This window comes from Symphalangus syndactylus, chromosome 1 (assembly GCF_028878055.3).
Source record: "Symphalangus syndactylus isolate Jambi chromosome 1, NHGRI_mSymSyn1-v2.1_pri, whole genome shotgun sequence".
NCBI lineage: Eukaryota > Metazoa > Chordata > Mammalia > Primates > Hylobatidae > Symphalangus > Symphalangus syndactylus.
This window is the reverse complement of record NC_072423.2, coordinates 93,653,795-93,681,747: the sequence shown is the minus strand read 5'-3', so window position 1 is coordinate 93,681,747 and position 27,953 is coordinate 93,653,795. Positions and strand designations below refer to the sequence as shown.

The following is a 27,953-nucleotide window of genomic DNA, read 5'->3' as shown; positions in this document are numbered from 1 at the left end:
CACTGTTCCCAGCCTCTTTTTTCTTTTTGTGATTTCTGAATCTTAATGCTTTTTCATTCATTCGCTCCACAGCATTTAGGCACGTAGCCTTGGTCTCCTCTCCCTTAAGAATGGGGATATTAATAGAACCTCCCTCATGAGCATATGGTGAACAGCAGAGCAGATGAGATCGTGCATGTAAAGTAACAAGCCCAAAGCCTAGGACATCACACAGGCTTAATTCATGGCGGCAATTCTATTTACTATTAATTTTTTTTTAGACAAGATCTCCGTCTGTCACCCAGGCCGGAGTGCAGTGGTGCATTCATAGCTTCACTGCAACTTCAAACTCCTGGGCTCAAATGACCACAGGCACACACCACCATGCCCAGCTAATTTTTTGAAACATTTTTTTTTTTTTTTTGTAGACACAGGGATTCAGCTATGTTGCCCAGGCTGGTCTCAAACTCCTAGGCTCAAGCGATCCTTCTGCCTCAGCCTCCCAAAGTGCTGGGATTACAGGAGTGAGCAACCCAACCCGGTCTATTATTATTAATGTAATAATCAGTTGGTGAGCACAGTACTGCCCCCCGCCTGCCATGGAAGAAGGCAGAGCTCTCGATTCCTTCCACAAGCAGTTTCTCTTTTTTTTTGAAACGGAGTCTCGCTCTGTCGCCCAGGCTGGAATGCAGTGGCACAAACTCGGCTCACTGGAAGCTCCGCCTCCCGGGTTCATATCATTTTCCTGCCTCAGCCTCTCGAGTAGCTGGGACTACAGGCGCCCGCCATCAAGCTCAGCTAATTTTTTTTGTATTTTTTAGTAGAGATGGGGTTTCACCGTGTTAGCCAGGGTGGTCTCAATCTCCTGACCTCATGATCCAACCGCCGGGACCTCCCAAAGTGCTGGGATTACAGGCATGAGCCATGGCGCCCGGCCCATAAGCACTTTCTGAATGGCTGTCCTATCAGCCTGCCTCCCTGAATGGAGCCTGTTCCTTCCAGGTAATGAACTATCTCCACCTACTAACCCAACCCCAGTTACAGAGGATAAAACTGAGGGTCACAAGAGGAGAAGAAACCACCCATGGGTGGGACTGGAATACAGGTCCCTGCCCCATGGGCCAGGGCGGTTGTCCTTGCTTTAGGCTGAGTTTTGGCATTAGAATGTAGGAGTCCAGCTCCCAAGTAAGATTAAAATAGAAACAGGCTAGGCGGGATAGCTCACACCCATAATCCCAGCTACTCAGAATCCCTTGAACCCAGGAGGCAGAGGTTGCGTGAGCCGAGACTGCACCACTGCACTCCAGCCTCAGCAACAGAGCGTGACTCCGTCTCAAAAAAGATAAATAAATAAAAAATAAATAAAATAGAAACACAGGCTGGGCGCGGTGGCTCATGCCTGTAATCCCAACACTTTGGGAGGCCAAGGCAGGCTGATTACCTAAGGTCAGGAGTTTGAGACCAGCCTGGCCAACACAGCCAGGTGTGCTGGCGCATGCCTGTAATCCCAGCTACTCCAGGAGGCCAAGGCAGGAGAATCATTTGAACCCAGGAGGCAGAGGTTGCGTGAGCCGAGACTGCACCACTGCACTCCAGCCTGGCAAACAGAGCAAGACTCCGTCTCAAAAAAAAAAAAAAAAAATAGAAACATAGGCCGGGCACGGTGGTTGATGCCTGTAATCCCAACACTTTGGGAGGCCAAGGCAGGCTGATCACCTAAGGTCAGGAGTTCGAGACCAGCCTGGCCAACACGATAATTAGCCAGGTGCGGTGGTGCACGTCTGTAATCCCAGCTACTCCAGGAGGCCAAGGCAGGAGAATCATTTGACCCCAGGAGGCAGAGGTTGCAGTGAGCCAAGATTGTGCCACTGCACTCCAGCCTGGGTGACAGAGTCTGTCTCAGAAAGAAAAGAAACATAATTACCTATGGCTGTTCCTGAAGTCGCCCATGATGTAAGAGGTTTTGTGTGGCCTCCCCCTACGGAGCAGTGGTTGGCAAACTTTTTCTGTGAAGGGCCAGAAAATAAATATTTTAGGCTTTGCAGGCCTCTGTCTCAAGTACTGAATTCTGCTCTTGTAGCAAGAAAGCAGCCCTGGACAGAACTTAAGCAAATGAGCAAGACTGTGGGACACTAAAACGTTAAGTATAAACACTGGAATGTGAATTTCATATGATTTTCACATGCCATGAAAAGTTCATTCTTCTTTTGATTTTTCCCCTAACCACTTAAAAAACATAAAAACCATACTTAGCTCAAAGGCTGTACAAAAATAACGCCCCCCTGCTTAAAGGAGGCAGAATCCACTCTTTGATTTTAGGACTAGAGATATGAAAAGCTATTATTATTCCAGAGAGGGGCCCAAGGCCTGACCGACGGCAGAGAGAAGGGAGGGTCAGTTAATCTCCCTCTGAGCATTCTGGGGTGAGGAGGGAAAAAAAGACCTTCCTTGGTGATGGATTCAGAGCCTTTATTTATTTTTGTTTGTTTTTGAGGCAGGGTCTTTCTCGTATCTAAATCTGTTTTTCTTACCTGTAAAGGGGTGGCAATAATCCCTACCTTGAACGATTGTTAAGAGGGCTCAATGAGATAAAGGATGGTAAAGGATTTTGCAAAATGCAAATGTTTACTCACTTAATTGTTTCCACAGATGCGCGCTTAAGATCGCGCACTGAGTTTACTCCTGTGGGGAAGGCTTCTACGAAGTTTGATGGGACACTGTCCCTTTAAATCCTCCCCAACCACTTAAAGTGGTTGGACGAATCAGCACATGCGCATTCCTTTGAGGGGCCGGCACCTGGAGCAACAGCCTTCCCAGAGCCTGTAGAGGGGGTTAAAGGTCCGCCCACACAGTACTTTACGCAAGCGTAAATCATGACTGAGGGCACTATATCATGCAGAGAGCCCAGTCCCTTTTTCGCGCCCGAAGGCTCCGCCCCGCGCAGCCAATCAGTAGGCCTCGCCCTTTACAATAGCCAATGACAGTGAGCGTAGGGGGCGTGGCTGGGCGTCCGGGGGCGCGGCCTGGCGCCGAGAGAAGCGGCGGGGCGAGCCGGGGGCTCTAGTGAACAGCGGAGCCGGACGGGGATTGCCGGCGGGCGGCAAGCGGAGGCGGCCCAGGCCCGGCGGTCTCCGAGATGTCACGATGGCTGTGGCCATGGTCAAACTGTGTGAAAGAGCGGGTCTGCCGCTACTTGCTGCACCACTACTTAGGTCACTTCTTCCAAGAGCACCTCAGCCTGGACCAGCTCAGCCTCGATCTGTACAAGGGCAGCGTTGCCCTGCGAGACATCCACCTGGAAATCTGGGTGAGGAGCCAGGCCCGAGTCTAGGAAGGTGCGGAGGGTGGGAGCGCAGCGACCTGAGGCTCCCTGCGGCAGGATCGGGCTGGGGGATCAGGCACCGAGCGTAGAGAGGCCAGGGGAATCTTGCCCTCTCCAGGCGTCAGAGGCACCCCGGCTGGCCTCTTCAGTTCCTTACCAGAGCCAGAAACTGAGCGGGAAGGGGTTTCTGTCTCCACGGGAGGAGAAACTGAGGCTGGAGAGGGCGAGATCACCTGTCTGGAGAATGCAAGACAAACTCGTCTAGTTTGGGGGCTGAGTTAAGGAGGGTGGCTCTCGGGCTGAGGAGTGGCTGGGGAGGGAGCGTACGAACAGAGGTGGGCCAGGGCAGTGACAGACTTGGGCCTGCGCAGCTGGTGGGGGAAGCTCGTAGGGGTCCGGAGCCCTGGCGAGGACACCTGTGGATCATGTGCCCTGACCTCTTGACCCCACGGTCCTGGGCCCGTAGGTGGGATCAACAAACCACCGGATGTGTATGTCAACAACCGCGTCAGTACCAGTGTTGATCAACACCTCGTGTGCCTGGGTCGCTGCCTACTTCCTGCTTTTGGGAGAGTGGGATGGGCCAAGTGGGTGTCTAGGGAGGGACTGGATGGCCCCCACCCACATTTCCCACCGACCTGCCAGCTCAGTGTCCCTGCCTGGAGGGAGACCCTGGAGGAAAGGTGGGGAGATCTGGCTTCAAGCCGGGAGGAGGCCAAGGGAGATGCTAGGGAGGCCAAGAGGTGTAAGGTCAGAGGCTTGAGGCTGGGAACGGTGAGGAGCCCTGATGCACAGCTCAGCTGACCCGGGGAGCTTTGAAGGAGCCACCAATTAGAGGCGCGTCCTGGTCAATCCACCAGGTCCAGAGCAGCAGGGGTGGGCATGGAGGCAGGGACTTCCCAGTTTTGTGGCTGGACTCAGGGGTCTGCTAATCTGGGCAGAAGAGCTAGGCTTTGGGGGTAGGCCAGGCCCTGGTGAGCAAATGTGGGGTAGGATAACCCTGGGCCCTGAACTGGGGGCACCCCCCAGTGGCCTGCTGTCTGTGAATTCTGGTGTAGGAAGCCCTCTCTGACCTCTAACCTTAGCCTCTAGGGCCGTTTCTAGGCTGCCCCTTTTTTATTTTTATAGAGACAGGATTTCGCTATGTTGCCCAGGCTAGTCTTGAACTCCTGAAGGGATCCTCCCACCTCAGCCTCCCAAAGTGCTGAGATTATAGGCGTGAACTACCATACCCAGCCCTAGGCTTCCCCTTCTTACTTTCAGCTCCAGAAAACGCCCTACTCCTGTTCCCTGCCCTCTTGTTGGGGATTGAATTGGCTTCTCTAGGGCCCTGGTGGAATGCAGGCACTTTCTTGATAACCAGCCCCTCCTCCCAGTTCAGCTTGCAGGCCCCGCTTTGAAGGCCCCCAAAGAAACTGAGTATCTGGGGCCTCTGAAGTGGCATAAGGAGAGAGAGGCCCGGATCCCAGTCTCAGTCCCTGTTGTATACTGGGTGACTAGATTAGTCCTGTCTCTAGGCCTCAGTTTCCCGAGCTGTGGGTCTCTGGGTGAGGAATTTGGACTCCCATCTGCTCTGCCATGTGCTTTTTTATTCTTGGATCCAATCAGTTTACTGAGGCCCTTTCTGGGTGGCATCTGGGGTCACGGGGGAGGTAGGTGGGGTACAGCCCTCCAGGTTGGCAGGGTACAACTCCAGCATGGACATTTTAGCCAGGGGCTCAGCCTTGTGCCTCACAGAGAGGTATAGCTACACTAGGTGTTTGGGGTTGGGGGGTCCCATCTGGCATCAGGTCAGCCCCTCTCTTGGACACTGTCCCTTTGAACTCTGCTCACCAGGGTGAACATGGGTATTCCGGACTCTGCCACACATATGCCCATGTTGTTCTGGGCATGCAACACACCACCTTCTACCAGCACCTATCCCCCCTCCCTTTATTCTTCAGCTTGCCCCTCCTCTGACGGCCCAGGCTGGGTTAGGCGTCTTCCCCATGGCTCCCCCACCGGCCCCCTCACCACCTCCCAGCACCTGCTCACCTCTGAGTTTCATCCTAGTTGCTCTGAGTCCCTGCCTGGAGCCTAGCTTGGCTGGGGAATGAAGACATTTTATTTACCCATCTAGTCTCAGTGTCAGCATGTAGAAAGTGCTCAGTAAATATTATCTTGAATTAAGTGGTGAGGGAAACATTTGCTCTGGCTTGAAGGATTAGGCACCTTTGGGTGATGGGGTAGGGGGGCTGGCCTGTAGTAGGGGACAGCATGAGCATAGGTAGGACCTTGTAGATAACGCGTGGAGGGACGGGCAAGCCAAGGGTGCTCTCCAAAGCACCATGGCCAGATAAGGCTGTGCCAGCCTGTGGGATTTGGGGTTTCCCTGAGCTGGTTTTGTCTCTTGCTTGCTCCCAGTCTGTGAACGAGGTGCTGGAGTCGATGGAGTCACCGCTGGAGCTGGTGGAAGGCTTCGTGGGCTCCATCGAGGTGGCCGTGCCCTGGGCTGCTCTGCTCACCGACCACTGCACAGTGCGCGTGTCCGGCCTCCAGCTCACCTTGCAGCCCCGCCGGGGTCCAGGTGAGGGCAGGGCGAGGCTGGGGGCAGGCAAGTGGGGAGAGTGGGCCAGGGCGTCCAGGACCTGACTGGGCCTGCCTGCCTTGAGACCTCGTTTCTCCCTACAGCGCCAGGGGCTGCCGACCCACAGAGCTGGGCCTCATGCATGACCACAAGCCTGCAGCTGGCCCAGGAGTGTCTGCGGGATGGGCTACCAGAGCCTTCTGAACCACCACAGCCCCTGGAGGGGCTGGAGATGTTTGCCCAGACCATTGAGACTGGTGAGCAGGCCCCTCCTGGCCGCCCTGTCTCCTGCCCTTCAGTGGCACACAGAACAGGGGCTCCAGACAACGGCATGGCCACCCTGGTGCCCAGATGGGAAATTCTACCTCCCTTTTGCTGCTCCACCTGACCTGAGACCCCTCCCCGACTCCTCAGTGCTTCGGAGGATCAAAGTGACCTTCCTGGACACTGTCGTGAGGGTGGAGCACTCTCCGGGTGATGGGGAACGTGGTGTGGCCGTCGAGGTCCGTGTGCAGAGGTAAGGGCAGGCTGATCTGGGGTGGACTGGTGTGAAGATGGGGAGTGGGGGCTGCTGGATGGCCCCCACCCGCAGCCTAGGTTCCTGGGAAGAGGCAGGGTGGATCTGGATGGGCCTCGGTGGTGGTAGGGTTGGGGAGGTGGGCTGCATCGTGACCCTGGACTGGTGTCCAGAGGCCAGGTGATACCGGCCCAGAGTGGCCGAGGCCCCAAGAACCAAGTTAGATGCTGAGGGTCTGAGGAGCAACGGCTGGCCTGAGCCTCTGGGCTGGACATGGCGGTTCAGGACGGCCTGGGGATGATGGGGCAGCTCTGCAGGCCAGGCTTCCTGAGCCCGTGCCCCTAGAACAGAGCACTGTGTGGAGAGAGGGGCTCCAGGCCTGGGGTGGCCAGGGCACGGGCTGACCCTACACTCTCTAGACTGGAGTACTGTGACGAGGCAGTGCGGGACCCAAGCCAGGTGCCGCCGGTGGACGTGCATCAGCCGCCTGCCTTCCTGCACAAGCTGCTGCAGCTGGCAGGGGTCCGCCTGCACTACGAGGAGCTCCCTGCACAGGTGAGCGGGCTCTGATTCCCACAGCCCCTGTCTCCTATCCCTTGAGCCCGCTGACCCCCCTCCCATCCTTTCTGACCATCTCTGACTCTATTTTCTCAACCTTCCCCTCTTGTATCCTCCCGCCTCCCAGGAAGAGCCTCCAGAGCCCCCCTTGCAGATCGGCAGCTGCTCAGGGTACATGGAGCTGATGGTGAAGTTGAAGCAAAATGAGGCCTTCCCTGGCCCCAAGGTGGGTCCCCAGGTTCCTGGGGACGGGGTGAGTGCCCCATCTCAAGACTCCTCCTCCTCAGCAAGGCTGATTATCTGCAGACCAGAGTGGGGGATGGATGTCAAGTGGGGGATTTACTTCCTTCTTGGCAGCTAAAGAAACTGAGGCTGTAGGTCAGGCGCAGGATTCACGCCTGTAATCCCAGCACTTTGGGAGGCCAAGGTGGGTGGATCATCTGAGGTCAGGAGTTCAAGACCAGCCTGGCCAACATGGTGAAACCCCGTCTCTACTAAAAATACAAAATTAGCCAGGCGTGGTGGCACATGCCTGTAATCCCAACTTCTTGGGAGGCTGAGGCAGGAGAATCGCTTGAACCCAGGAGGCAGACGTTGCAGTGAGCCAAGATTGCACCATTGCACTGCAGCCTGGGCAACAAGAGCGAAACTCCATCTCAAAAAAAAGAAAAAAAGAAACTGAGGCTGAGAGGGCAAGTTGTGGCCCGGTTCATACAGCTAGTTGGTAACAAGAGTTTAGCTTGGCAGCCAGCATCCTGCTTTCCCAGGGCGAGGACCGGCGGGTGGTAGCTCTTAGAGGAGCTGGGTGGTGGGCCTAGGCTCCATGGCTGCCCCCTTGGCCCCCAGTTGGAAGTGGCGGGACAGCTGGGCTCCCTGCACCTGCTCCTGACCCCGAAGCAGCTCCAGCAACTTCAGGAACTGCTCAGCGCCTTGAGCCTTACAGGTGAGGCCTCTGGGTGGCATGGGGGTGGGGTGGCTGGGAGGGCCAGCCAGCCCAGACTGAAGTCTCCTCCCCTGCAGACCACGAGGGCCTGGCTGACAAGCTGAACAAGAGCCGCCCGCTAGGTGCCGAAGACCTGTGGCTGATTGAGCAGGACCTGAACCAGCAGCTGCAGGCAGGGGTGGTGGCTGAGCCCCTCAACCCAGACCCTCTTACCAACCCCCTTCTCAACCTGGATAGCACTGGTGGGTGTGGGGTCAGACCGTGGTTGGAGGGGCAGCTAGTGTGGGTGCAGGAGCCTAGGGGCTGTCCCTGACACTCCTTACTTCACCCACAGACCTCTTCTTCTCCATGGCTGGCCTCACAAGCAGTGTGGCCTCAGCCCTCTCTGAGCTCTCCCTCTCCGATGTAGACCTGGCCTCTTCTGTGCACAGCGACATGGCCTCCCGCCGGCTCTCTGCCCAGGCCCACTCAGCTGGTGAGTTGGAGCACCCTGGGGGTACTCCAGGGACAGGAAGGACTGGAAGAGGCCTTAGTGCCGTGGGATGTCAGAGGCACACAGGAAATCCCCAGCGATGCCTGGATATCTACCATCTGTGACTTGGTTCCCTGGGGACCAAACGAGGTGGGAGCTGGTGATACAGTGGACAGAGCCTAGGTTTTTCAGTCATTGATCTTAGTCAAGCACTTAAACTCTCTGAGACTCAGCTTCCTCTTCCATAGGAAGAGAATGGTGAGATCGCCCTTTGCCAGGCTGTATATTTGGGTTCATGTTTATTGAGAGCTTATTGTGGGTGGGTGCTAGGCTGGGTGCTTTATCACATCCTATCCTTCCAGCACACTGTGGAGGGTTCAGTTGAGCCTGGGCAGAGGGCCTGGCCTACTGGAGGCACCGGTGTCACCCCTTCCTGACCAAGCCTTCTGCCAGAGCCACATGGTGGGGCAGACTTGGCCTCCCAACCCCCAGCCTGGTGGCGAACTATTGCTCCACCTGGGGTACCCAGAATCTCTTGGGAGCCCCTGGTGAAGCCTCTGTCCCCTCAGGCAAGATGGCCCCCAACCCCCTCCTGGACACCATGCGCCCTGACTCGCTGCTGAAGATGACCTTAGGGGGTGTGACCCTGACCTTGCTTCAGACGTCTGCCCCATCTTCCGGACCACCTGACCTCGCCACGCACTTTTTCACCAAGTTTGATGCCACCAAGGATGGGCCCTTCGGTTCCCGAGACTTCCACCACCTTCGACCATGCTTCCAGAGGGCCTGTCCCTGTAGCCATGTTCGGTATAAGCCCGAGGCCAGGGCCTGAGGAGAGACCATCAGAGCCCCCTAAGTGCACCTTTTGACGCCTGTCCTCTTCCCCGCAGGCTAACGGGCACAGCTGTGCAGCTGTCCTGGGAGCTACGGACGGGCAGTCGGGGCCGGCGGACAACCAGCATGGAAGTGCACTTCGGGCAGCTGGAGGTGCTGGAGTGTCTGTGGCCCCGGGGCACCTCCGAGCCTGAGTACACGGAGGTGAGGGCAGAGGCAGAATGTGTGCGAGGCGGGGTCTGGAGGTTTGGGTGGCTGTGGGGCCAGGCCTGACCCTATGTGCCTCCCGGGTCCCATCCCAGATCCTGACCTTTCCTGGTATGCTGGGCTCCCAGGCCTCAGCTCGGCCCTGCGCCCATCTGCGCCACACACAGACCCTGCGCCGTGTGCCTAAGGTAACCCACCCGCTCCAGGCCACCAGGCTGTCGGCTGCTCCCCATGGCATGTTGACCCCACCCTGGCCTCTGCCAGGGCCTCCTCTGCTGCCCAGCCCTGTCCCTCTTCCCCTGTGCTCCACATGTCACCATGCTGGGGCCCTCAAATATCTGCCTGGCCCTTCCCATGCCAGTCTCTGAGCCTGGTCATGCCCTTGCCCTGTCTCAACATGGCCCCCTGGCTGGCCTCTGTGGCTAAGAGTGGCGCATGTCGGGTGGCTTTTACAAGTAAACAAGCACATTTTGTGCATCGGGCAAAGGTGGGGCAGGCCTCCTTAGTGCCCTCGTGGCCCCTGCCCCAGCTTTTCTCCCACTACCAGAGAGGGCCTTCCTGTCCCACCCCCTGAGTACCACTCAGCCCTCACTGACCTGAACGCCCTTGCCCTCAGAGCCGACCCCGGCGCTCAGTTGCCTGCCACTACCACTCAGAACTGGCCCTGGACCTGGCCAATTTCCAGGCGGACGTGGAGCTGGGGGCCCTGGACCGGCTGGCCGCCCTACTGCGCCTGGCCACTGTACCTGCCAAGCCTCCAGCCGGCCTGTTGGTGAGAGGCCCCGCCAGGGCCAGGCCGGGGGTGGGTGCAGGGCCTGTGTCCTTCAGCTCTTGGTCACAGTGGGAGGGGCTCCGATGGCGGCTCTGACCCCCAATCCTCCTGCAGACAGAGCCCCTGCCGGCAATGGAGCAGCAGACGGTATTTCGGCTCTCTGCACCCCGGGCCACGCTGCGTCTGCGCTTCCCCATTGCCGACCTGCGGCCTGAGCGGGACCCCTGGGCGGGCCAGGCCGTGCGGGCTGAGCAGCTTCGGCTGGAGCTGAGTGAGCCCCAGTTCCGGTCAGAGCTTAGCAGTGGGCCTGGTCCCCCAGTCCCCACCCACCTGGAACTCACCTGCTCCGACCTACATGGTAAGAGCCCCTGAGTGACAGAACTTGGGGCAAGAGGCCTGGCTTCTGGGAGAGGTGGGCTTGGGGCTATGGAAGGGGCCCAGTCACAACCCGAGCAGCCCCTGGCCCAGGCCTTTACCAGCTCTTGGGGTCCCAGCACTGCCTGTCCCTGGCCTCCTCGCTGACAAAGGGTGGACCCTTTGTCTCTGGCTTTCTCTGCCCACCAAGGTGTGTGTGGAGTCGGGGGCACAGCTCTGAGCTGACCCGGGCATTGGGGAAGAAATAGGAAAAGGCAGCAGTGATGACCCCCCTAATTCCCCATCCCCCTCCAGGTATCTATGAAGATGGAGGGAAGCCACCTGTCCCCTGCCTGCGTGTCTCCAAAGCCCTGGACCCCAAGAGCACTGGGCGCAAGTACTTCCTGCCCCAGTAAGTAGGGGCTCTGGATGGGGCCCAGGAGAGGAGGGTTCTGCTGGGGGTGGCAGGGGGCCAGTTTGGAACTGGGTGCCGGGGGCCCTGCAGGCCAGTGACAGGCCTGTGCCCCGGCAGGGTAGTGGTGACTGTGAACCCCCAGTCCAGCAGCACACAGTGGGAGGTGGCCCAGGAGAAGGGAGAGGAGCTGGAGCTGTCAGTGGAGAGTCCCTGTGAGCTGCGGGAACCTGAGCCCTCGCCCTTCTCCTCTAAGAGGACCATGTATGAGACAGAGGAGGTGAGACTTGGCCCTACCTCTTCCCAGGACCCCCTCCCGCCCACCGCCCGGGTTCCTGCCATAGAAGCCACCTGTGTGGCTGTGGGCCAGGGCAGCACGACCAGCTGGGGTGGGCATGAGCTGACCCAAGACCAGTGAGGATTTCGGCTCTTCCATTCTTTCCAGCCAATCAGAGTCTTTCTGAAAGGGCACTGGTGAGGGCAGGCCCCTCGGGAGCATGAGTCCTCAATTGGAAAGATCAGGTCCCGCCCCACCTGACTGGTCGATCAGCACTGTACACTTGGAGAGGCAGTTAAGGGCCAGGCTCTGCCACTTGGGACTGTGTCATCACCTTGGGGAGTTACCTGACCTTGAAGAGTTACCTATAGATGAGTTTCTTCCCCTGGAAAATGGGCACCATGACCTGTCTCTCTTTTTTTTCTTTTTTTTTTTTGAGATAGAGTTTTGCTCTGTCGCCGAGGCTGGAGTGCAGTGGCACGATCTCAGCTCACCACAACCTCCACCTCCCAGGCTCAAGCGATTCTCCTGCCTCAGCCTCCTGAGTAGCTGGGATTACAGGCGCGTGCCACCACGCCTGGCTAATTTTTATATTTTTAGTAGAGACGGGGTTTCACCATGTTGGCCAGGCTGGTCTCGAACTCCTGACCTCAAATGATCACCCGCCTCAGCCTCCCAAAGTGCTGGGATTATAGGCGTGAGCCACCGTGCCCGGCCTAATTTTGTATTTTTAGTAGACACAGGGTTTCACCATGTTGGCCAGGCTGGTCTCGAACTCCTGACCTCAAATGATCACCCGCCTCAGCCTCCCAAAGTGCTGGGATTATAGGCATGAGCCACCGCGCCCGGCCTAATTTTGTATTTTTAGTAGACACAGGGTTTCACCATGTTGGCCAGGCTGGTCTCAAACTCCTGACCTCAAGTGATCTGCCCTCCTCACCCTCCCACAAGTGCTAGGATTACAGGTGCGAGGCACTGCGCCCAGCCTAACCATGACCTGTGTCATAGGCCTGTTGTGAGGATGAAAGGAGTTAACATACCTGAAGCCCTTAGAACAGCACAGGTGTGCCATCAGCACTGTATCCATATGGCTATCATGCATCCCCAGTAGAGAAGGGCTCCTATGAATGAATGAATGATGAACGATAGGAGGGCAGGACTGAGACCAGAGACAGGCCCCAGCCAGCATCTCTAAGATGGCCCTCCTGCTCTTTCCACCTCACCCTGTCCAGATGGTGATCCCTGGAGACCCTGAGGAGATGAGGACGTTCCAGAGCCGGACCCTGGCACTGTCCCGCTACAGCCTGGAAGTGATCCTGCCCAGTGTCCACATCTTTCTGCCCAGCAAGGAGGTCTACGAGAGCATCTACAACAGGTGGAGACGCGGGGCCAGCAGGGCGGGACTGGACACGGCGTGGGCCTGGCCTCCCTTACCTGCTGTCCACCCGCCTGTCTCAGGATCAACAACGACCTGCTCATGTGGGAGCCCGCAGATCTGCTTCCCACCCCTGACCCCGCCACCCAGCCCTCGGGCTTCCCCGGCCCCTCAGGCTTCTGGCACGACAGCTTTAAGATGTGCAAGTCAACCTTCAAGCTGGGTATGAGAGGTGCTAATGCAGGGCTAGAGGGAGGACCCCCAGGTCTGGGAAGGGCCAGGCTAGCCCTTCGCGGTCTCCTTCCCAGCCAACTGCTTTGATCTCACCCCAGACTCGGACTCGGATGACGAGGATGCCCACTTCTTCTCAGTGGGGGCATCAGGCGGCCCACAGGCCCCTGCCCCTGAGGCCCCAAGTCTTCACTTGCAGAGCACCTTCTCTACACTGGTGACAGTGCTGAAGGGGCGGATCACAGCCCTCTGTGAGACCAAGGTGAGTGCAGCCCTGGGCAGGTGGGCCCCAAACTTCAGAGCTCCCATTGGCGGCAAAGCAAGACCAGCACGAGCAGCTCCAGGTCAAGAATGTGGAGAGCAGGAGGCCTTAGTGGGCAGCACCAGCCCACCCACGCCAGCCTGCCCACCCTATCACAGCCCATCAGCTCCTTCTGACCCCCTGCTGTATGTAAAGCACCATGCTAGGGGTCGGGATGGGCATGGAGCACCCACCGTTCCCACTCTGAGGGGGCAGACCCGGAAGAGATTATTTTTCTCCTGGCAGAAGAGGCAAGTGCCATCCAGGGCCTCCAGCAGCGTCCGTGGTGGAAACTGGAGCTGACCCTCTTAGGCCAGGGCTCCAGGAGCCGCCAACCCCCCGAGGGCTTGAGGGTTGCTGAGTGCAGCTGGGGAAGCCAGGCCGTGTGCTCCTTCTGCAGGATGAGTGTGGGAAGCGGCTGGAGGCTGTGCATGGGGAGCTGGTGCTGGACATGGAGCATGGTACCCTCTTCAGTGTCTCCCAGTACTGTGGCCAGCCAGGACTTGGCTACTTCTGTCTGGAAGCTGAAAAGGCAACACTCTACCACCGAGGTGTGAGGCCTGGGGGCGGGTCACCACTGGGGCCCAGGGTTGGGGGTGGAGGGCTTTCAGGACAGATGTGGGCCCTGGGTGGAGTGGGTAGCCAGTTGGCTTGGCAGGGGGCTCATGAGACCCCTCCCCAGCGGCCGTGGATGACTACCCGCTGCCCAGTCACCTGGACCTTCCCAGTTTCGCTCCCCCGGCTCAGCTGGCCCCGACCATCTATCCATCGGAGGAAGGGGTGACCGAGCGGGGAGCCTCGGGCCGCAAGGGCCAGGGCCGGGGCCCCCATATGTTGTCCACTGCTGTGCGCATCCACCTGGACCCCCACAAGAATGTGAAGGTACGGGCTTGCCTGCCAGATACCCCTCCTGCTAGCCTGGGCTGCGGCCCCGGTGTGCGGTGGGACCCCAGTGCGTGGTGAGGCTGGCCCCCCCACTGCCCTGACTGCGCCCCTCCCCTCAGGAGTTCCTGGTGACACTGCGGTTACACAAAGCCACCCTGCGCCACTACATGGCCCTGCCCAAGCAGAGCTGGCATTCCCAGGTGAGTGTGGGTGGTGGGCAGCCACATGGCCCAGTGACTCTGGACTTCTGTTTTGGGCAAGCAGGTCTCTAGGTGGGAGGAGGCCGGTGGGAGCAACATGGACTGGGCCACAGCTGACCTTGGCCGGAGCTCCTGGGCAAGGGGTGTGGCAGACAGCTAGTGGGCAGAAGGTGAGGTGCCAGGCAGGGGCCAGGACACGGAGGGGTTAGAGGAGGGAAGACGCCACCTGATCCTCACTGCTTCCTCCTGCCCTGGCCTCTGAAGCTGTTGGAGTTCCTAGACGTGCTGGATGACCCTGTGCTGGGCTACCTGCCCCCGACAGTCATCACCATCCTGCACACACACCTGTTATCCTGCTCTGTGGACTATAGGTACCAGGCTGGGTGGGCCAGGGGCTGGGGACGGGGATGGGCTCTCAGGTGTAAGGAGCCGGCCCCAGCCTGAGTATCACCCCCAGGCCACTCTACCTCCCCGTGCGTGTCCTCATCACCGCGGAGACCTTCACTCTCTCCAGCAACATCATCATGGACACCTCCACCTTCCTGCTCAGGTATGCCGGCCACCCCGCACCGGGCCATCCCACCCTCACCGGCTGTCCACCCGGGTGATAGTCCCATTCTCAGGAATGTGGATTGTTTCCGCCTTTCTAGAGGGCAGTTGGACCCTCCTGATCAGAGCCTTATAAGCATTTGTGCCCTCTGACCTGGTAATCTCATGTCTGGGGGTTGTCCTAGGATATGAGAATAAGTGAGGTGGAATTTAATGCTTATGTAGTATAAGTTAAAACAGTCAAAACGTATCAATTAAATCACAACCCTTACAACCTGAGCAAATAAGCATGGCCCACCTAGTAGGTAGAAAACCATGCAGGGATTAAAGTGAAGCTGAAGAATCACTTCAAAATATAACAAGATGGAGGGTGCGGTGGCTCACACCTGTAATCCCAGGTGTGAATCCTTTGGGAGGCTGAGGCAGGCAGATCACAAGGTCAGGAGTTCGAGACCAGCCTGGCCAATATGGTGAAACCCCGTCTCTACTAAAAATACAGAAATGAGCCGGGCGTGGTGGCAGGCGCCTGTAGTCCCAGCTACTCGGGAGGCTGAGGCAGGAGAATCACTTGAATCCGGGAGGTGGAGATTACAGTGAGCCAAGATTGCACCACTGCACTCCAGCCTGGGTGACAGAGCAAGACTCCGTCTCAAATAAATAAATAAATAAATAAATAAATAAATAAATAAAATAGAAGATGCCGCAGTACAGTGTTTACTCAAATAACATTGGATACAAGACTACGTATGTTTTAAAATCAGTTTATGAAGGGGTGTTTATATATGTCTTGGTGTGCAGCTGCAGAGAAAGTTTGGAAGGAGATGTGTATGGTGGTTTTCTCAGAATTAGGGACTAGGAATGATGAATGATTTTTATTTTCTTTATTCTAAAATATCTTAAAGGAGTTTTCATTATGTTACCCTTAAAATAAAGACTTTTTTTTTGAGACAGAGTCTCGCTCTGTCAGCAGGCTGGAGTGCAGTGGTGCAATCTCAGCTCACTGTAACCTCTGCCTCCTGGGTTCAAGCGATTCTCCTGCCTCAGCCTCCCAAGTAGCTGGGACTATGGGCACCCACCACCACACCCAGCTAAGTTTTGTATTTTTAGTAGAGACAGGGTTTCATCTTGTTGGTCAGGCTGGTCTCGACCTCCTGACCTCGTGATCCGCCTGCCTTGGTCTCCAAAAGTGCTGGGATTATAGGCGTGAGCCACCATGCCCAGCCCTCATTATTATTTCTTTTTGAGACGCCAAAAGGAAGGATCAACCGGATCCTTCCCCCAGGTGCTGGGGCTGGAGCTGGGTAGAAGGGGGCCACAGGACCTTTCTCTCGCCTCTGCTGCAGATTATGTCTGTGTCTTGGATGTCGCCCAGGCTAGAGTGCAGTGGTGTGATCTAGGCTCACTGCAACCTCTGCCTCCCTAGTTCAAGAGATTCTCCTGCCTCAGCCTTCCAAGTAGCTGGGATTACAGGCACCCGCCACCACGCCCAGCTAATATTTGCATTTTTAGTAGATACGGGGTTTCACCACGTTGGCCAGGCTGGTCTCAAACGCCTGATATCAGGTGATCTGCCTGCCTCAGCCTCTCCAAGTGCTGGGATTACAGGCATAATCCTGTACGCTGCGCCCAGCCAAAAATAAGGACTTATTTTAGAAGAACCACAAATGCAGTGGGGAGAAAAATGGACACCCCTTCCCAGGACTGTCGTGAGGCCCCATCGAGGTGTCAGAACTGCAGGCACTTTGAGAGCTGCAAGTGCTGCCCGCCTCCTGCTGCCTGCTGTCTGGGCCTTCTCCCTATTGTGCAGGCAGGAACGCTGAGGCTGGAGGGGCCTGTCCATACCACTTCCTGTGGGCTTGGGACCCCTCTGCTCGGCTCCCGTGGAGCTGCCGCCTGCAGCGGTGCCCGGGCCCTTCTCAGCCCTGTTCCCCCCCAGGTTCATCCTCGATGACTCCGCCTTGTACCTGTCCGACAAGTGTGAGGTGGAGACCCTGGACCTGCGGCGAGGTGGGCAGGGCCGGGACTGGGCTCCCTCCCCTCTGAGGGACCACCGCCCCGGCCACACCCAGAGCAGCCAGGTGTCTCCCAGCAGCTGCTGGCCGGGTCCTTAGCTCCCACACGTAGCCTGCACAGCAGGGACTATACCTGGATCAACCGGATCCTTTCCCCAGGTGCTGGGGCCGGGGCCGGGTGGAAGGGGGCCACAGGACCTTTCTCTCGCCTCTGCTGCAGATTATGTATGTGTCTTGGATGTTGACCTCTTGGAACTTGTGATTAAAACCTGGAAAGGGAGCACCGAGGGCAAACTGGTGAGTGAGGCTGTCACTCTGGCTCCTGGAGCCAGAGCAGGCGCGGGGGCTGAGGAAGTCTTCAGGGGCTGCTGCTCCCTCATGTGCCCGGGCTCCAGACGCAGTTCACACCTGCCCTTCCTGGGCTGCAGTTAGCACCCCTCCTGCAAAGGGCCACAGTACAGCCCTTGGGGGGGGGGGGGTCCCTCGATGCTGGCTGAATGAATGAATGGGTTTCAGCCCTGCCACCAGAGGACGCTGCAGCCAGGGCACCAGCGAGGCCTTGGGAGTCAGCCACCTTTGTGGGTCCCCAGATTCATCTCCTGTAAGATGGAGATAACCTGCCCTGCCTCATGCAGAGCCCTTCACGGGGAGTGGGGTAGGGTGGGTGGGCACACTCCTGCTTCCGTGGATGGCCCTGGGCCAAGCCCCTTTCACCCTCTGGGCTCAGCCTCTTTCACCCTCTGGGCTCAGTTTGCTCATCTCTTCAGTGGAGTTACTGGGCAGGTCATCCACTCCAGGAGAGACCATCCCTGTTCTGCCTGTGGCAGGGTCAGAACTGCAGTGCCCTCCCAGCGAGTGGGTGGGGCCAGCAGGCAGTGGCCCCTGTGTTCACATAACTGCTCCCCCTGCCCCGCCCGCAGAGCCAGCCGCTATTTGAGCTGCGCTGCTCCAACAACGTGGTACACGTGCACAGCTGTGCCGACTCCTGTGCCCTGCTGGTCAACCTGCTCCAGTACGTAATGAGCACAGGCGATCTGCACCCCCCACCCCGGCCCCCCAGCCCCACGGAGATCGCCGGCCAGAAGGTACAGGTGAGGCCTGGCCACACAGGCTACCAGAGCTCGGCCAGGCCCCTCCCCTGCCATGGCCCTCGGGCCTGGGGTTGGGGGAGCCCTGGGGGCCACCCTCGTCCTGTCTCACTCATTGCTCCTCCCCTGCCTGGCCCAGCTCTCGGAGAGTCCTGCCTCTCTGCCCTCATGCCCCCCAGTGGAGACGGCCCTCATCAACCAGCGCGACCTGGCCGATGCCCTCCTGGACACCGAGCGCAGCCTGCGGGAGCTGGCCCAGTCTTCAGGTGGAGTGGGGGTGCTGCGGGGACAGCAGACACAGTCAGGCACCCACTGTGGGCGCCTCTCCAAACTGGCCTCTCTCCTATAGGTGGCCACCTCCCTCAGGCGTCACCTATCTCCGTCTACCTATTCCCAGGTGAACGGAGTGGGGCTCCGCCCCCTTCACCACCTGCTGGCAGCTTAGGGTCGTGCTCAGAGGAGAAGGAAGATGAAAGGGAAGAGGAGGGTGATGGAGACACCCTGGACAGTGATGAGTTCTGCATCCTTGATGCTCCCGGCCTGGGCATCCCGGTGCGTGGTGGGAGGGGTGGACCAGTTTGCTGTCCAGGCAGGTGTGTTTGGGGTGGGGACGGAACACTCAGGGGTGGTTGCCTGGCCATCTGGAGCTCCTGTGGTGAGAGAAGCAGGCAGGAGGTGGTCGCCATCACTTGGGGGGCGGTGCTAGGTCTGTGCCACCCTAGGGAGGCAGCCCTGATGCTGGGCTTTGATGGAGTGGGTAGATTTCCAGAGGAAGAGGAGGCCTGGTGTTCTGGGCAGAGGGACTGGGACATTCAAGGGATGGAGGAAGAGGAGAGGGCAGTTAGCAAGAGGGATGGAGAACCATGTGGCTGCAAGGGCCGGTGGGAATATCTGAACTCACCGAGGTCTTAGGAGGCAGGGCTGGCAGGAGCCTGGGACTCTCAGGCTCCTCTTGGACAGAGCACTCAGGCATAGACCCAGGGAACAGCAACCCAGAAGTGTCATCTTTCATCAAAAACAGGGAGGAGGCCAAGCATGGTGGGTCACGCCTATAATCCCAGCAATTTGGGAGGTGACGGTGGGAGAATTGCTTGAGTCCAGCAATGAGAGATTAGCCTGAGCAACATAGTGAGACCCTATCTCTACAAAAAAAAGTAAAATTGGCTGGGCGCGGTGGCTCAAGCCTGTAATCCCAGCACTTTGGGAGGCCAAGGAGGGTGGATCACGAGGTCAGGAGATCGAGACCATCCTGGCTAACACAGTGAAACCCCATCTCTACTAAAAATACAAAAAATGAGCTGGGCGCGGTGGCAGGCACCTGTAGACCCAGCTACTCAGGAGGCTGAGGCAGGAGAATCGCTGGAACCCGGGAGGCGGAGCTTGCAGTGAGCCGAGATTGCGCCACTGCACTATAACCTGGGCGACAGAGCAAGACTCCGTCTCAAAAAAAAAAAAAAGTAAAATTAGCCAGATGTGGTGGCACATGTCTGCAGTCCCTGCTACTCAGGAGGCTGAGGTGGGAGGATCGCTTGAGCCTAGGAGGCAGAGGTTGCAGTGAACCGTGATTGTGCCACTGCACTCCAGCCTGGGTGACCGAGCATGACCCGACCCTGTCTTTAAAAAAAAAAAAAGGAAAAAGAAGTGAGGCCAGGGGAGAAACAGGCGCTGGGGCTGGGGGCAGCTGGGCTGGATCGAAGATCTGTGTCACATGTCTCTACCTGGCCTCCTTGCAGCCCCGAGACGGGGAGCCTGTGGTGACACAGCTGCATCCCGGCCCCATCGTTGTGCGGGATGGTTACTTCTCACGGCCGATCGGCAGCACGGACTTGCTGCGGGCACCTGCCCATTTCCCAGTGCCCAGCACTCGGGTGGTGCTACGTGAAGTCTCCCTTGTCTGGCACCTCTATGGGGGCCGAGACTTTGGCCCCCACCCCGGCCACAGGTGAGGAGGAGTGGGTGCAGGTGGCAGCTGGTGAAGGTTGGGGCTCAGGCTGGTCCAGCTCTGACTTTCAGCAGCTGGAGACCTTGAACCCCATCCACCCCAGGTGGGCCTCAGTTTCCTTGTCCTTCCTTATCCCGCCTGCCTCCCAGGACTGGGGCTAGCGGAGGTCTCTTGTCCTAGGCTAAAAGGCCTGCTGAGGACGGGGAGGGAATGGGGTTCCTCTGAGTCAGCTTGGCCCCTGTCCCTCTTCCCAGGGCAAGAGCTGGCCTCTCGGGTCCCAGGAACTCCCCTTCCCGCTGCTCTGGCCCCAACCGGCCCCAGAACTCATGGCGCACGCAGGGGGGCAGCGGGCGGCAGCACCATGTCCTCATGGAGATCCAGCTGAGCAAGGTGAGTGGGGTGGCGAGTGCCTACTGCACGTGTGTGTCATAGACCAGCGGGCCTTGTTCTCGATGTCACGTGTAGCAATGACTAACGCAGAGGAAAACCCCTGCCTTTGTAGTGGAGGAAGCCAGGCAGGGACCAAGATGTATCGAGTGTGTCTGATGGTGAAGAGCGCTCAGGGGAAAGTCTGCAGGGGTGGAGGAGACAGGTGGGTCTGGAAAGTCCTCTTCCAAAGGCACCGTTTGAACAAAGACCTGAACAAGTGGGGATGTGAGCCAGGAAGAGTTTTCAGGCAGAGAGGACTGCGTGAAAGCCACAAATTGGGGCCAGGCATGGTGACTTGCCTGTAATCCCAGCACTTTGGAAGGCCGAAGCGAGCAGATCACCTGAGCTCAGGAGTTTGAGACCAGCCTGGGCAACATGGCGAAACCCCATTTCTACTAAAAAAAAAAAAAAATTAACCAGTTGTGGTGGGGTGCGCCTATAGTCCCAGCTACTCAGGAGGCTGAGGCAGGAGAGTTGTTTGAGCCCAAGAGGCAGAAGTTGCAGTGAGCTGAGATCGCCCTACTGCATTCCAGCCTGGGCAACAGAGTAAGACTCTGTTTCAAAAAAAAAAAAACAAAAAAAAACTGGAAGCATCCTGGCGTTTCCAGGAGCAGCAGAGCCTGCGCATAACCAGCGACCCAGAATATTTCTTTTGGGTCTTACAAGAGACGAACCCCTCAGGGCTTTTGAGGAGAGGCCTCTGTGGGGCTGGGCTGTGCAGCAATCAGGGAGGGCTAGTGAGCAGGTTCAGGAGAGCCTAGATGGGGGCTGGCCACAGGTTCAGCTGCGGATGGGGTGTGTGTGAGATACAGAGAGTGGTGCAGGGGGTTCAAGGTTTGGGCCTGGGAAATTGCCTGGGGCAGGGCGGTCCCACTTGCTTAGAGTGAGCCAGGCCAGTGCTGGGCTTCCCAAGGAGCCGCTAGAGGCAAAGGGCAGAGGGGCCTCAGGCTGCTCGGGTTGGTGGGCTGTGCTACAAGAACTTGGGGGAGATGAGTGTCAGAGCAGGGCGCCAGGGGCCTCTCTGAGACCTGATGGCCAGCCAGTGGGTGTGCAGGAAGAGGGGGAAGGAAGGCTTTCCACGGAGGGGGGCTACGAGAGCGAAGTCCTGAAGGCAAAACAGGCCTGGACTCTTTGAGGGGCAGAGACCAGTGCAGCTGGCATGGGAAGCAAGAGCAGGGGCAGGTCTGGAGGGAGAGGCAGGTCCCTGCTGGGCATAGAATAGAGAAGGGGTTGGGGCCGGGCCTGGTGGCTCATGCCTGTAGTCCCAGCACTTTGGGAGGGCGAGGCAGGAAGATCACTTGAAGCCAGGAGTTCGAGACCAGCCTGGCCAACATTGTGAAACCCTGTCTCTACTAAAAGTACAAAAATTAGCTGGGTGTGGTGGCACATGCCTGTAATCCCAGCTACTGGGGAAGCCGAGGCAGGAGAATCACTTGAACCTGAGAGGCAGAGGTTGCAGTGAGCCGAGATCGCGCCACTGCACTCCAACCTGGGCGACAAAGTGAGACTCTGTCTCAAAAAAAGAATAGAGAAGGGGTCTGGGGCCAGCCCTTCCCACCCTCTTGGGGCCCTGTTTACCTGGCCAGGCCTCTGTCCACCCCACAGGTAAGCTTCCAGCACGAGGTGTACCCAGCGGAGCCAGCCACAGGCCCCGAGGCCCCCAGCCAGGAGCTGGAGGAGCGACCGCTGTCCCGTCAGGTGTTCATCGTGCAGGAGCTGGAGGTCCGAGACCGGCTCGCCTCCTCCCAGATCAACAAGTTCCTGTACCTACACACGAGTGAGCGGATGCCGCGACGCGCCCACTCTAACATGGTATGAGCGACCTGCACCATCCACCCTGGGGCAGGGCACGGGACCGTCGGAGACACATCTTCACACATGCATGGATTCACACACATACACGCATTCCCACACAAACACCCAGGTTGTTTGTGAGCCTGGGAGGAAGGCAGAGCCAGGGGCTGTGTTAGCGAAGGGAACAGCGTGTTCAGAGGCAGGGTGGCTGGGTGAGCTGTCAGGGAACAGCTGGGTGAGCTGCTGCCCCAGAGGCCCAGCAGGCGCCCAGAACTCACCCTCTGCTCCCAGCTCACCATCAAAGCGCTGCATGTGGCCCCCACCACCAACCTGGGTGGGCCTGAGTGCTGTCTCCGCGTCTCGCTGATGCCCCTGCGGCTCAATGTGGACCAGGTGAGTGGTCTACGTGAGGGCAGAGCCTAGGGTGACCCCACTGTCTCCAGGCCTCTGAGTCTGATCCACATCTGGACCTCTCCCTTGCAGGATGCCCTCTTCTTCCTCAAGGACTTCTTCACTAGTCTGGTGGCCGGCATCAACCCTGTGGTCCCAGGGGAGACCTCCGTTGAGAGTGAGAGGCTGGGCCGGGGAGGGGAGCACCTGGGCCTTCTGCCTCTCAGGACAACCCAGGTTCCCAGTCATCCCTGGCCCCATCCCCAGTCTGTGACCTCCCCTCCCCTAGCTCGCCCCGAGACTCGAGCCCAGCCCAGCAGCCCCCTGGAAGGACAGGCCGAGGGCGTAGAGACCACTGGTTCGCAGGAAGCCCCAGGCGGTGGACACAGCCCCTCCCCTCCTGACCAGCAGCCCATCTACTTCAGGTAGGCTGCTGGACTGTGGGCGGGGGTCCCTGGGCCAGATTGCTGGGGGCCAGGCCAGTGAGCAAAGAACCCCCTCTTCCTGCTCCCCTACCCAGAGAGTTCCGCTTCACGTCTGAGGTCCCCATCTGGCTGGATTACCATGGCAAGCACGTCACGATGGACCAGGTGGTAAGTGGGGCGGTAGGATGGGGTGGCCATGTGGGGTCAGCTGTGGCTGAGTCCCTCTGGGGGCCAGGTCTTGCATCCAGGCACCATTAGCGGCCAGGGCGCTCTCCAGTGGCTCCCATGGGCTGGCTGGCTCCCTGAGTCCCATCGGGTAAACCTGGACCCCCTCCCTCTCCCAGGGCACTTTCGCTGGCCTCCTCATCGGCCTGGCCCAACTCAACTGCTCCGAGCTGAAGCTAAAGCGGCTCTGTTGCAGGCACGGGTGAGTCCCCAGCACCCCAGCCTCTCTCCAGGGTCCCTGATCTTCCCTCTGTTCTGGTCCTAACTGGTTGTGTGGCCTTCGCCAAGTCATCACCCTTCTCAGGGCCTCAGTTTCTCCTCTGTAAAAAGGACGCAGTTGGCTGGGCATGATGGCTCACACATTCAGGCATTCGAGACCAGCCTGACCAACATGGTGAAACCCCGTCTCTACTAAAAATACAAAAATCAGCCGGGCGTGGTGGCATGCACCTGTAATCCCAGCTACTCAGGAGGCTGAGGCAGGAGAATTGCTTGAACCCGGGAGGCGGTTGCAGTGAGCCAAGATCGCACCACTGCACTCCAGCCTGGACAACAGAGCAAGACTCCATCTCAAAAAAAAAAAAAAAAGAGGACGCAGTCCCTCTGCACATGACTGGGTGGGACCACAGGGAGGGTAGGAGTACCCACAGTACTTGCCACAGGGGTACTGAGTCCTCCTGGCCCCACAGTCCCTCCATGTGTGGCTCTGCCTCACCTTCTGCCTCCTCACCTCCCTGCCCTGCCAGGCTCCTGGGTGTGGACAAGGTGCTGGGCTATGCCCTCAACGAGTGGCTGCAGGACATCCGCAAGAACCAGTTGCCCGGCCTGCTGGGAGGCGTGGGCCCCATGCACTCGGTTGTCCAGCTCTGTGAGTGTCTAGGTTTGGAAGCCCTCGAAACTGCTTTTACCCTTGGGCAACCTAGAAGCTGCCATTGGGAATAAGAGGAGGAGGTGGGGGCAGGGCAGCCTCGGGTGTCTCTGAGCGCTCCTTCCCCCCAGTCCAAGGGTTCCGGGACCTGCTGTGGCTGCCCATTGAGCAGTACAGGAAGGATGGCCGCCTCATGCGGGGGCTGCAGCGAGGGGCTGCCTCCTTTGGCTCATCCACAGCCTCTGCCGCCCTGGAACTCAGCAACCGGTTGGTACAGGCTATCCAGGTGAGTGGGTGCCCTGCATCTGGGCTGTGCAGGACAGAGCAGCTGGAGCCCTCTGCACCACAGCTCCCTGGTTCTGTCCTCAAAGCTCTTCTGAGAGTGGGCAGTCTGGGTATGACAGCCCCACTTCATAGAGAAACAGCCACGGAGAGGCTAAGTGACTTGCCTGGGGCCTCCAAGCCAGGTCTCCCGAGGCCCACAGGGGCTCCCGTGCCCCCCAGGCCTTCAGAGCCCACTGTGTCTCCTGCTCATGGCATGTCTTGTACAGGGGGGTGGAGGACGGCTGTGTTTGCAGACTAAGAATCTGAGGCCCAGAGGCTGCCCTGGTTCATTCAGGCCATGCACTTCGCTAGGCCAGAAGGACCCCAGGGGAGCTGGGGAGCCAGTCTCGTGGGCAGTTGTCAGATGAATTCTGTAGGGGATCGATGGTCCTAGTCGGCTAAGGGGTGAGTGCAGGTGCATGGTGCATTCTGGAACCTGCAAGCTCAGACCCCAACAGGACAGTGGGCAGGGCTCCAGGGGAGGTGGGAGGGATGCATGGGCACCAGGGAACCCCCGGGAGTGTTCAGTCAGGTGGGAAAGAGTGACGGCAGGTGAGATGCTGGGCAGAGGATCTGGCAGACAGCAGGAAGGATGGGCCCCTGACCATCTGGCAGGGGCGTCTGGGGGGCCAGACAAGGAGCAGTCAGTCTCAGGCGTGCAGCTGCAGCAGCCATGCGGAACCTGCTGAATGTGGCGGTCAGCAGGAAGAGAGGTTTGGGTTGAGAAGACTTTAGGAAAGTCCCCTGAGGAGTCCCATGTTCCTAGATTCCCTGAGCAGAGTGGCAGGTGCCTAGGAAGGGGAGGAAAAGTGGGAGGAAGTGGGGAGTGAGGCTGAGCAGGACCCCCTAGGCCAGCACAGTGACAGGTGGGGAGGCTGAGGGCTGGTGGGGTCTCAGACTGTCCTGGGGGCCTGGGGCTGATGTGTGCCCCAGCCAGCTGTCCTCATCCAGTGCTCCCATGTCCCCCAGGCCACAGCCGAGACCGTGTATGATATCCTGTCCCCGGCAGCCCCTGTCTCCCGCTCCCTGCAGGACAAGCGCTCTGCGCGGAGGTTGCGCAGGGGCCAGCAGCCTGCCGACCTGCGGGAGGGTGTGGCCAAGGCCTACGACACAGTGCGAGAGGTGACCAGGTCCCCGCCCTGCCCCAGTCCCCCATGCCCATCTCCTCACATAGACCCCACCCGCCCTGACCTCTGGCTTCCACAGGGCATCTTGGATACAGCTCAGACCATCTGTGATGTGGCATCGCGGGGCCATGAGCAGAAGGGGCTGACAGGCGCTGTGGGCGGCGTGATCCGCCAGCTGCCCCCGACCGTGGTGAAGCCGCTCATCCTGGCCACGGAGGCCACGTCCAGCCTGCTCGGGGGCATGCGTAACCAGATCGTCCCCGACGCCCACAAGGACCACGCCCTCAAGTGGCGCTCGGACAGTGCCCAAGACTGAGCCTGGGGTGCTCAGTACCCACAGAGTGCTGCCCACCGTGCTCCTGAGCCTCCCAAGGGCTGCAGCCCACGGGCCTGGCCCGGCCTGGCCCTTCAGGGGATGGCCACTGTGAAGGACGCCTTCCTGGCCTGCCCGTTGCCAATCTGCTGTGAGAGGGGGGCCTCCCTGCCTTGGGGCCTTAGCCCTGGCTCTGCACTTTTCCTCCGGGGAGAAAGGACACTGCCCCTCCCCCTACCTGGGCCCACACCGCTGCCTTCTCCCAGGACGGAGGCTTTTGGACCCTCGGACCCCATCCCACTCAGCCAAGTGTCTTTCTGTGTCTGGGGGGAGGAAGGGATGACATCCGTGTGGTTCGATGTATTCTTTTTAAGCTCCGTGAGTGCGTGGGTCAGTGTCTGCATGAAGTGGAATAAACTGCCCACCGCCAGCCCCCATCTCAGATCCTCTGTCCCTGTGAACCCTGGCCTCAGCCTTGACCTTGGCTCCGCCCCAGATCCCACCTCTGCACCTCCCATGTCACCACCAGGGGTCGCCACGCCTCCTGGCCTTGCCCAGCAGATCAGGGCACAGGGGGACTCAGAGGCACCCAGCCCTGCACGCCTTCGCCTGGCTCTGGGCTCTGCCTTGCCCCTCCCAGAGGGCTGCCACTCCAGCCCCAGTCCTGATGTGGCAGGAGCTATGTGGGGCTGCCAGGGGAGGGAGGGATGGTGCTTGGAGCCCACCTGCCCAGCTGACCCTGCCAGGTTGTCACTTGAGGCCACTCGGGGAAGGCTGAGCCCGAGGCGTTCTAGATGTTGCTGTCACCATCCCTAGTGGGGGCTTCTGGGGTGGCCCAGGCCTCGGCCCCTTGGCTTCCACTCTGTTCTGGGGTCCCAGCTCCAGCACTTGGAGGGGGAAGGGGTGCTGGAGCAGCGCTGCAGCCGGGATCCCAACCCTCACTGCACAATGCTTTACACGGGACCAGGGAGTGCCCGTTGCCCCCCACACATCTTGTTTCTTGTGAGCAAAAAAGGAGCTGCTCCCGTTGTGTCCCTCCCTGCCTTGCTTCCCAGTGGCGCTGCACAGAGGTGGGTGGGTCCAGGGGGAAACCAAGGCTTGGGTTGGGAATCGGGACCCTCACCTTGCTAGGTTCCGCAGGCCTCCGGGGTTAGCAAAGATCCCCCAGCCCTGCTCTGTGGCCCCTTCTGAGTGGGGGAGATCTGGGTACTGGGAACAGAGCAGAAGCTTTGTCCCGAGGGACCCTGGGGTCCTGGGTGCCCACGGACACCTGGGGCAGCAGGCTGGTAAGAGATCAGGAGGGCAAGGCCCTGGAGGAGACAGGGCTGTGGACGACTGGGTGCTGATGCCACCCGGAGAGGCAGATGGGGCCCAGCCTGATGCTTCCTGGACCCGCCCCACCCTGCCCGGGCACAGTCCAGGGCTTCCTGCCCTTCGAACTGCACTTGTGATCAGTATTGACGGTGGTGGGATAATCATTAACCACCACCAGGGGCTGGGTCAACGGCTCAAAAGGCCCTGGGCCCAGGGTGTCCCCACTTCCTCCTTGTGCCCCGAAGGCCAGCCCAGCACTCAGGTAAGAGGCTTCCTGAATGGTAGGACCCCTGCCGCACTGCCTGTCCTAGGAGGCTCCTGAGCCCAGGCACCTCTCTGAAGGGTGGCCAATCCTGAGGAAGAAAGGGACCTGGACAGCCACGGGGTGGCTGGGATGAGCCCCTTCTTCTCTGTGCCTTGGTTTCCACTGTGGGATGAGGGGGCCTTAGCATCAGCGCTCAGAGCTGTGGAGCCAGGATTCCTGATCAGGCACTACCTCTGCCAGGCCAGGGCACTTGGACACCACACTGCAGGAGGCTGGTCTCGCCCAGGCCTCTGTGGGAAGGGCCGCCAGGCTGAGTGGAGGGCCAGCCACCAGCTACAGTGTCTTCCTTCGCAGGTCTGTCCCCCCAGGCAGAAGGATTCCAGCCCAAGGATTCCAGCCCAAGGATTCCCCATCCCACCCTGACTGCATACCGAGAGGGGGGACGCCACTTCGGGAAGGTTGTTGGGGCAGCACAGGCCCTGGGGCCCTGCTCTGTGACCTTGGGTGGCCCCCTCTGTCTCTCTAGGCCTGTATCCACCGCTGGCAAAGGGGGCAGGGCCCAAGTCTACTCTAAAAGCTCCCCTTTCTCTCCAGAGGCTTTGGAGTCTCCCCAAATGCCTGCTGGGTCTCTGCAGGACTGGCATCTGTCACCGGAACCTGTCTGGGAGGGACGAGAACACGCT

General features: G+C 59.1%; 1 protein-coding gene across 7 annotated transcripts; it reads left to right on the top strand.

Annotated features, from left to right (window-relative positions):
- Window positions 1-3,008: 3,008 nt before the first annotated feature.
- ATG2A (autophagy related 2A) lies at window positions 3,009-26,121 on the top strand. Of its 7 annotated transcripts, none has more exons than XM_063635543.1 (41): window positions 3,009-3,286; window positions 5,705-5,867; window positions 5,972-6,124; window positions 6,282-6,384; window positions 6,804-6,939; window positions 7,070-7,168; window positions 7,789-7,885; window positions 7,963-8,127; window positions 8,220-8,360; window positions 8,927-9,164; window positions 9,248-9,395; window positions 9,494-9,586; window positions 10,015-10,170; window positions 10,285-10,528; window positions 10,840-10,936; window positions 11,057-11,216; window positions 12,446-12,588; window positions 12,672-12,811; window positions 12,921-13,081; window positions 13,521-13,671; window positions 13,803-14,002; window positions 14,125-14,205; window positions 14,470-14,576; window positions 14,663-14,755; window positions 16,691-16,761; window positions 16,987-17,063; window positions 17,687-17,851; window positions 17,994-18,120; window positions 18,252-18,406; window positions 19,588-19,796; window positions 20,051-20,186; window positions 21,831-22,037; window positions 22,311-22,412; window positions 22,503-22,587; window positions 22,699-22,834; window positions 22,930-23,002; window positions 23,179-23,261; window positions 23,806-23,927; window positions 24,059-24,213; window positions 25,221-25,373; window positions 25,458-26,121. In XM_063635543.1, the coding sequence occupies exons 1-41, from the start codon at window positions 3,116-3,118 to the stop codon at window positions 25,692-25,694; spliced, it is 5,733 nt and encodes a 1,910-aa protein (XP_063491613.1). In that variant the 5' UTR covers window positions 3,009-3,115; the 3' UTR covers window positions 25,695-26,121. The 7 variants fall into 7 exon arrangements, with proteins under 7 accessions (XP_063491613.1, XP_055103526.2, XP_063491608.1 ...); XM_055247551.2 differs by having other exon boundaries at window positions 18,204-18,406; XM_063635538.1 differs by having other exon boundaries at window positions 17,687-17,857.
- The last annotated feature ends 1,832 nt before the right edge of the window (window positions 26,122-27,953 follow it).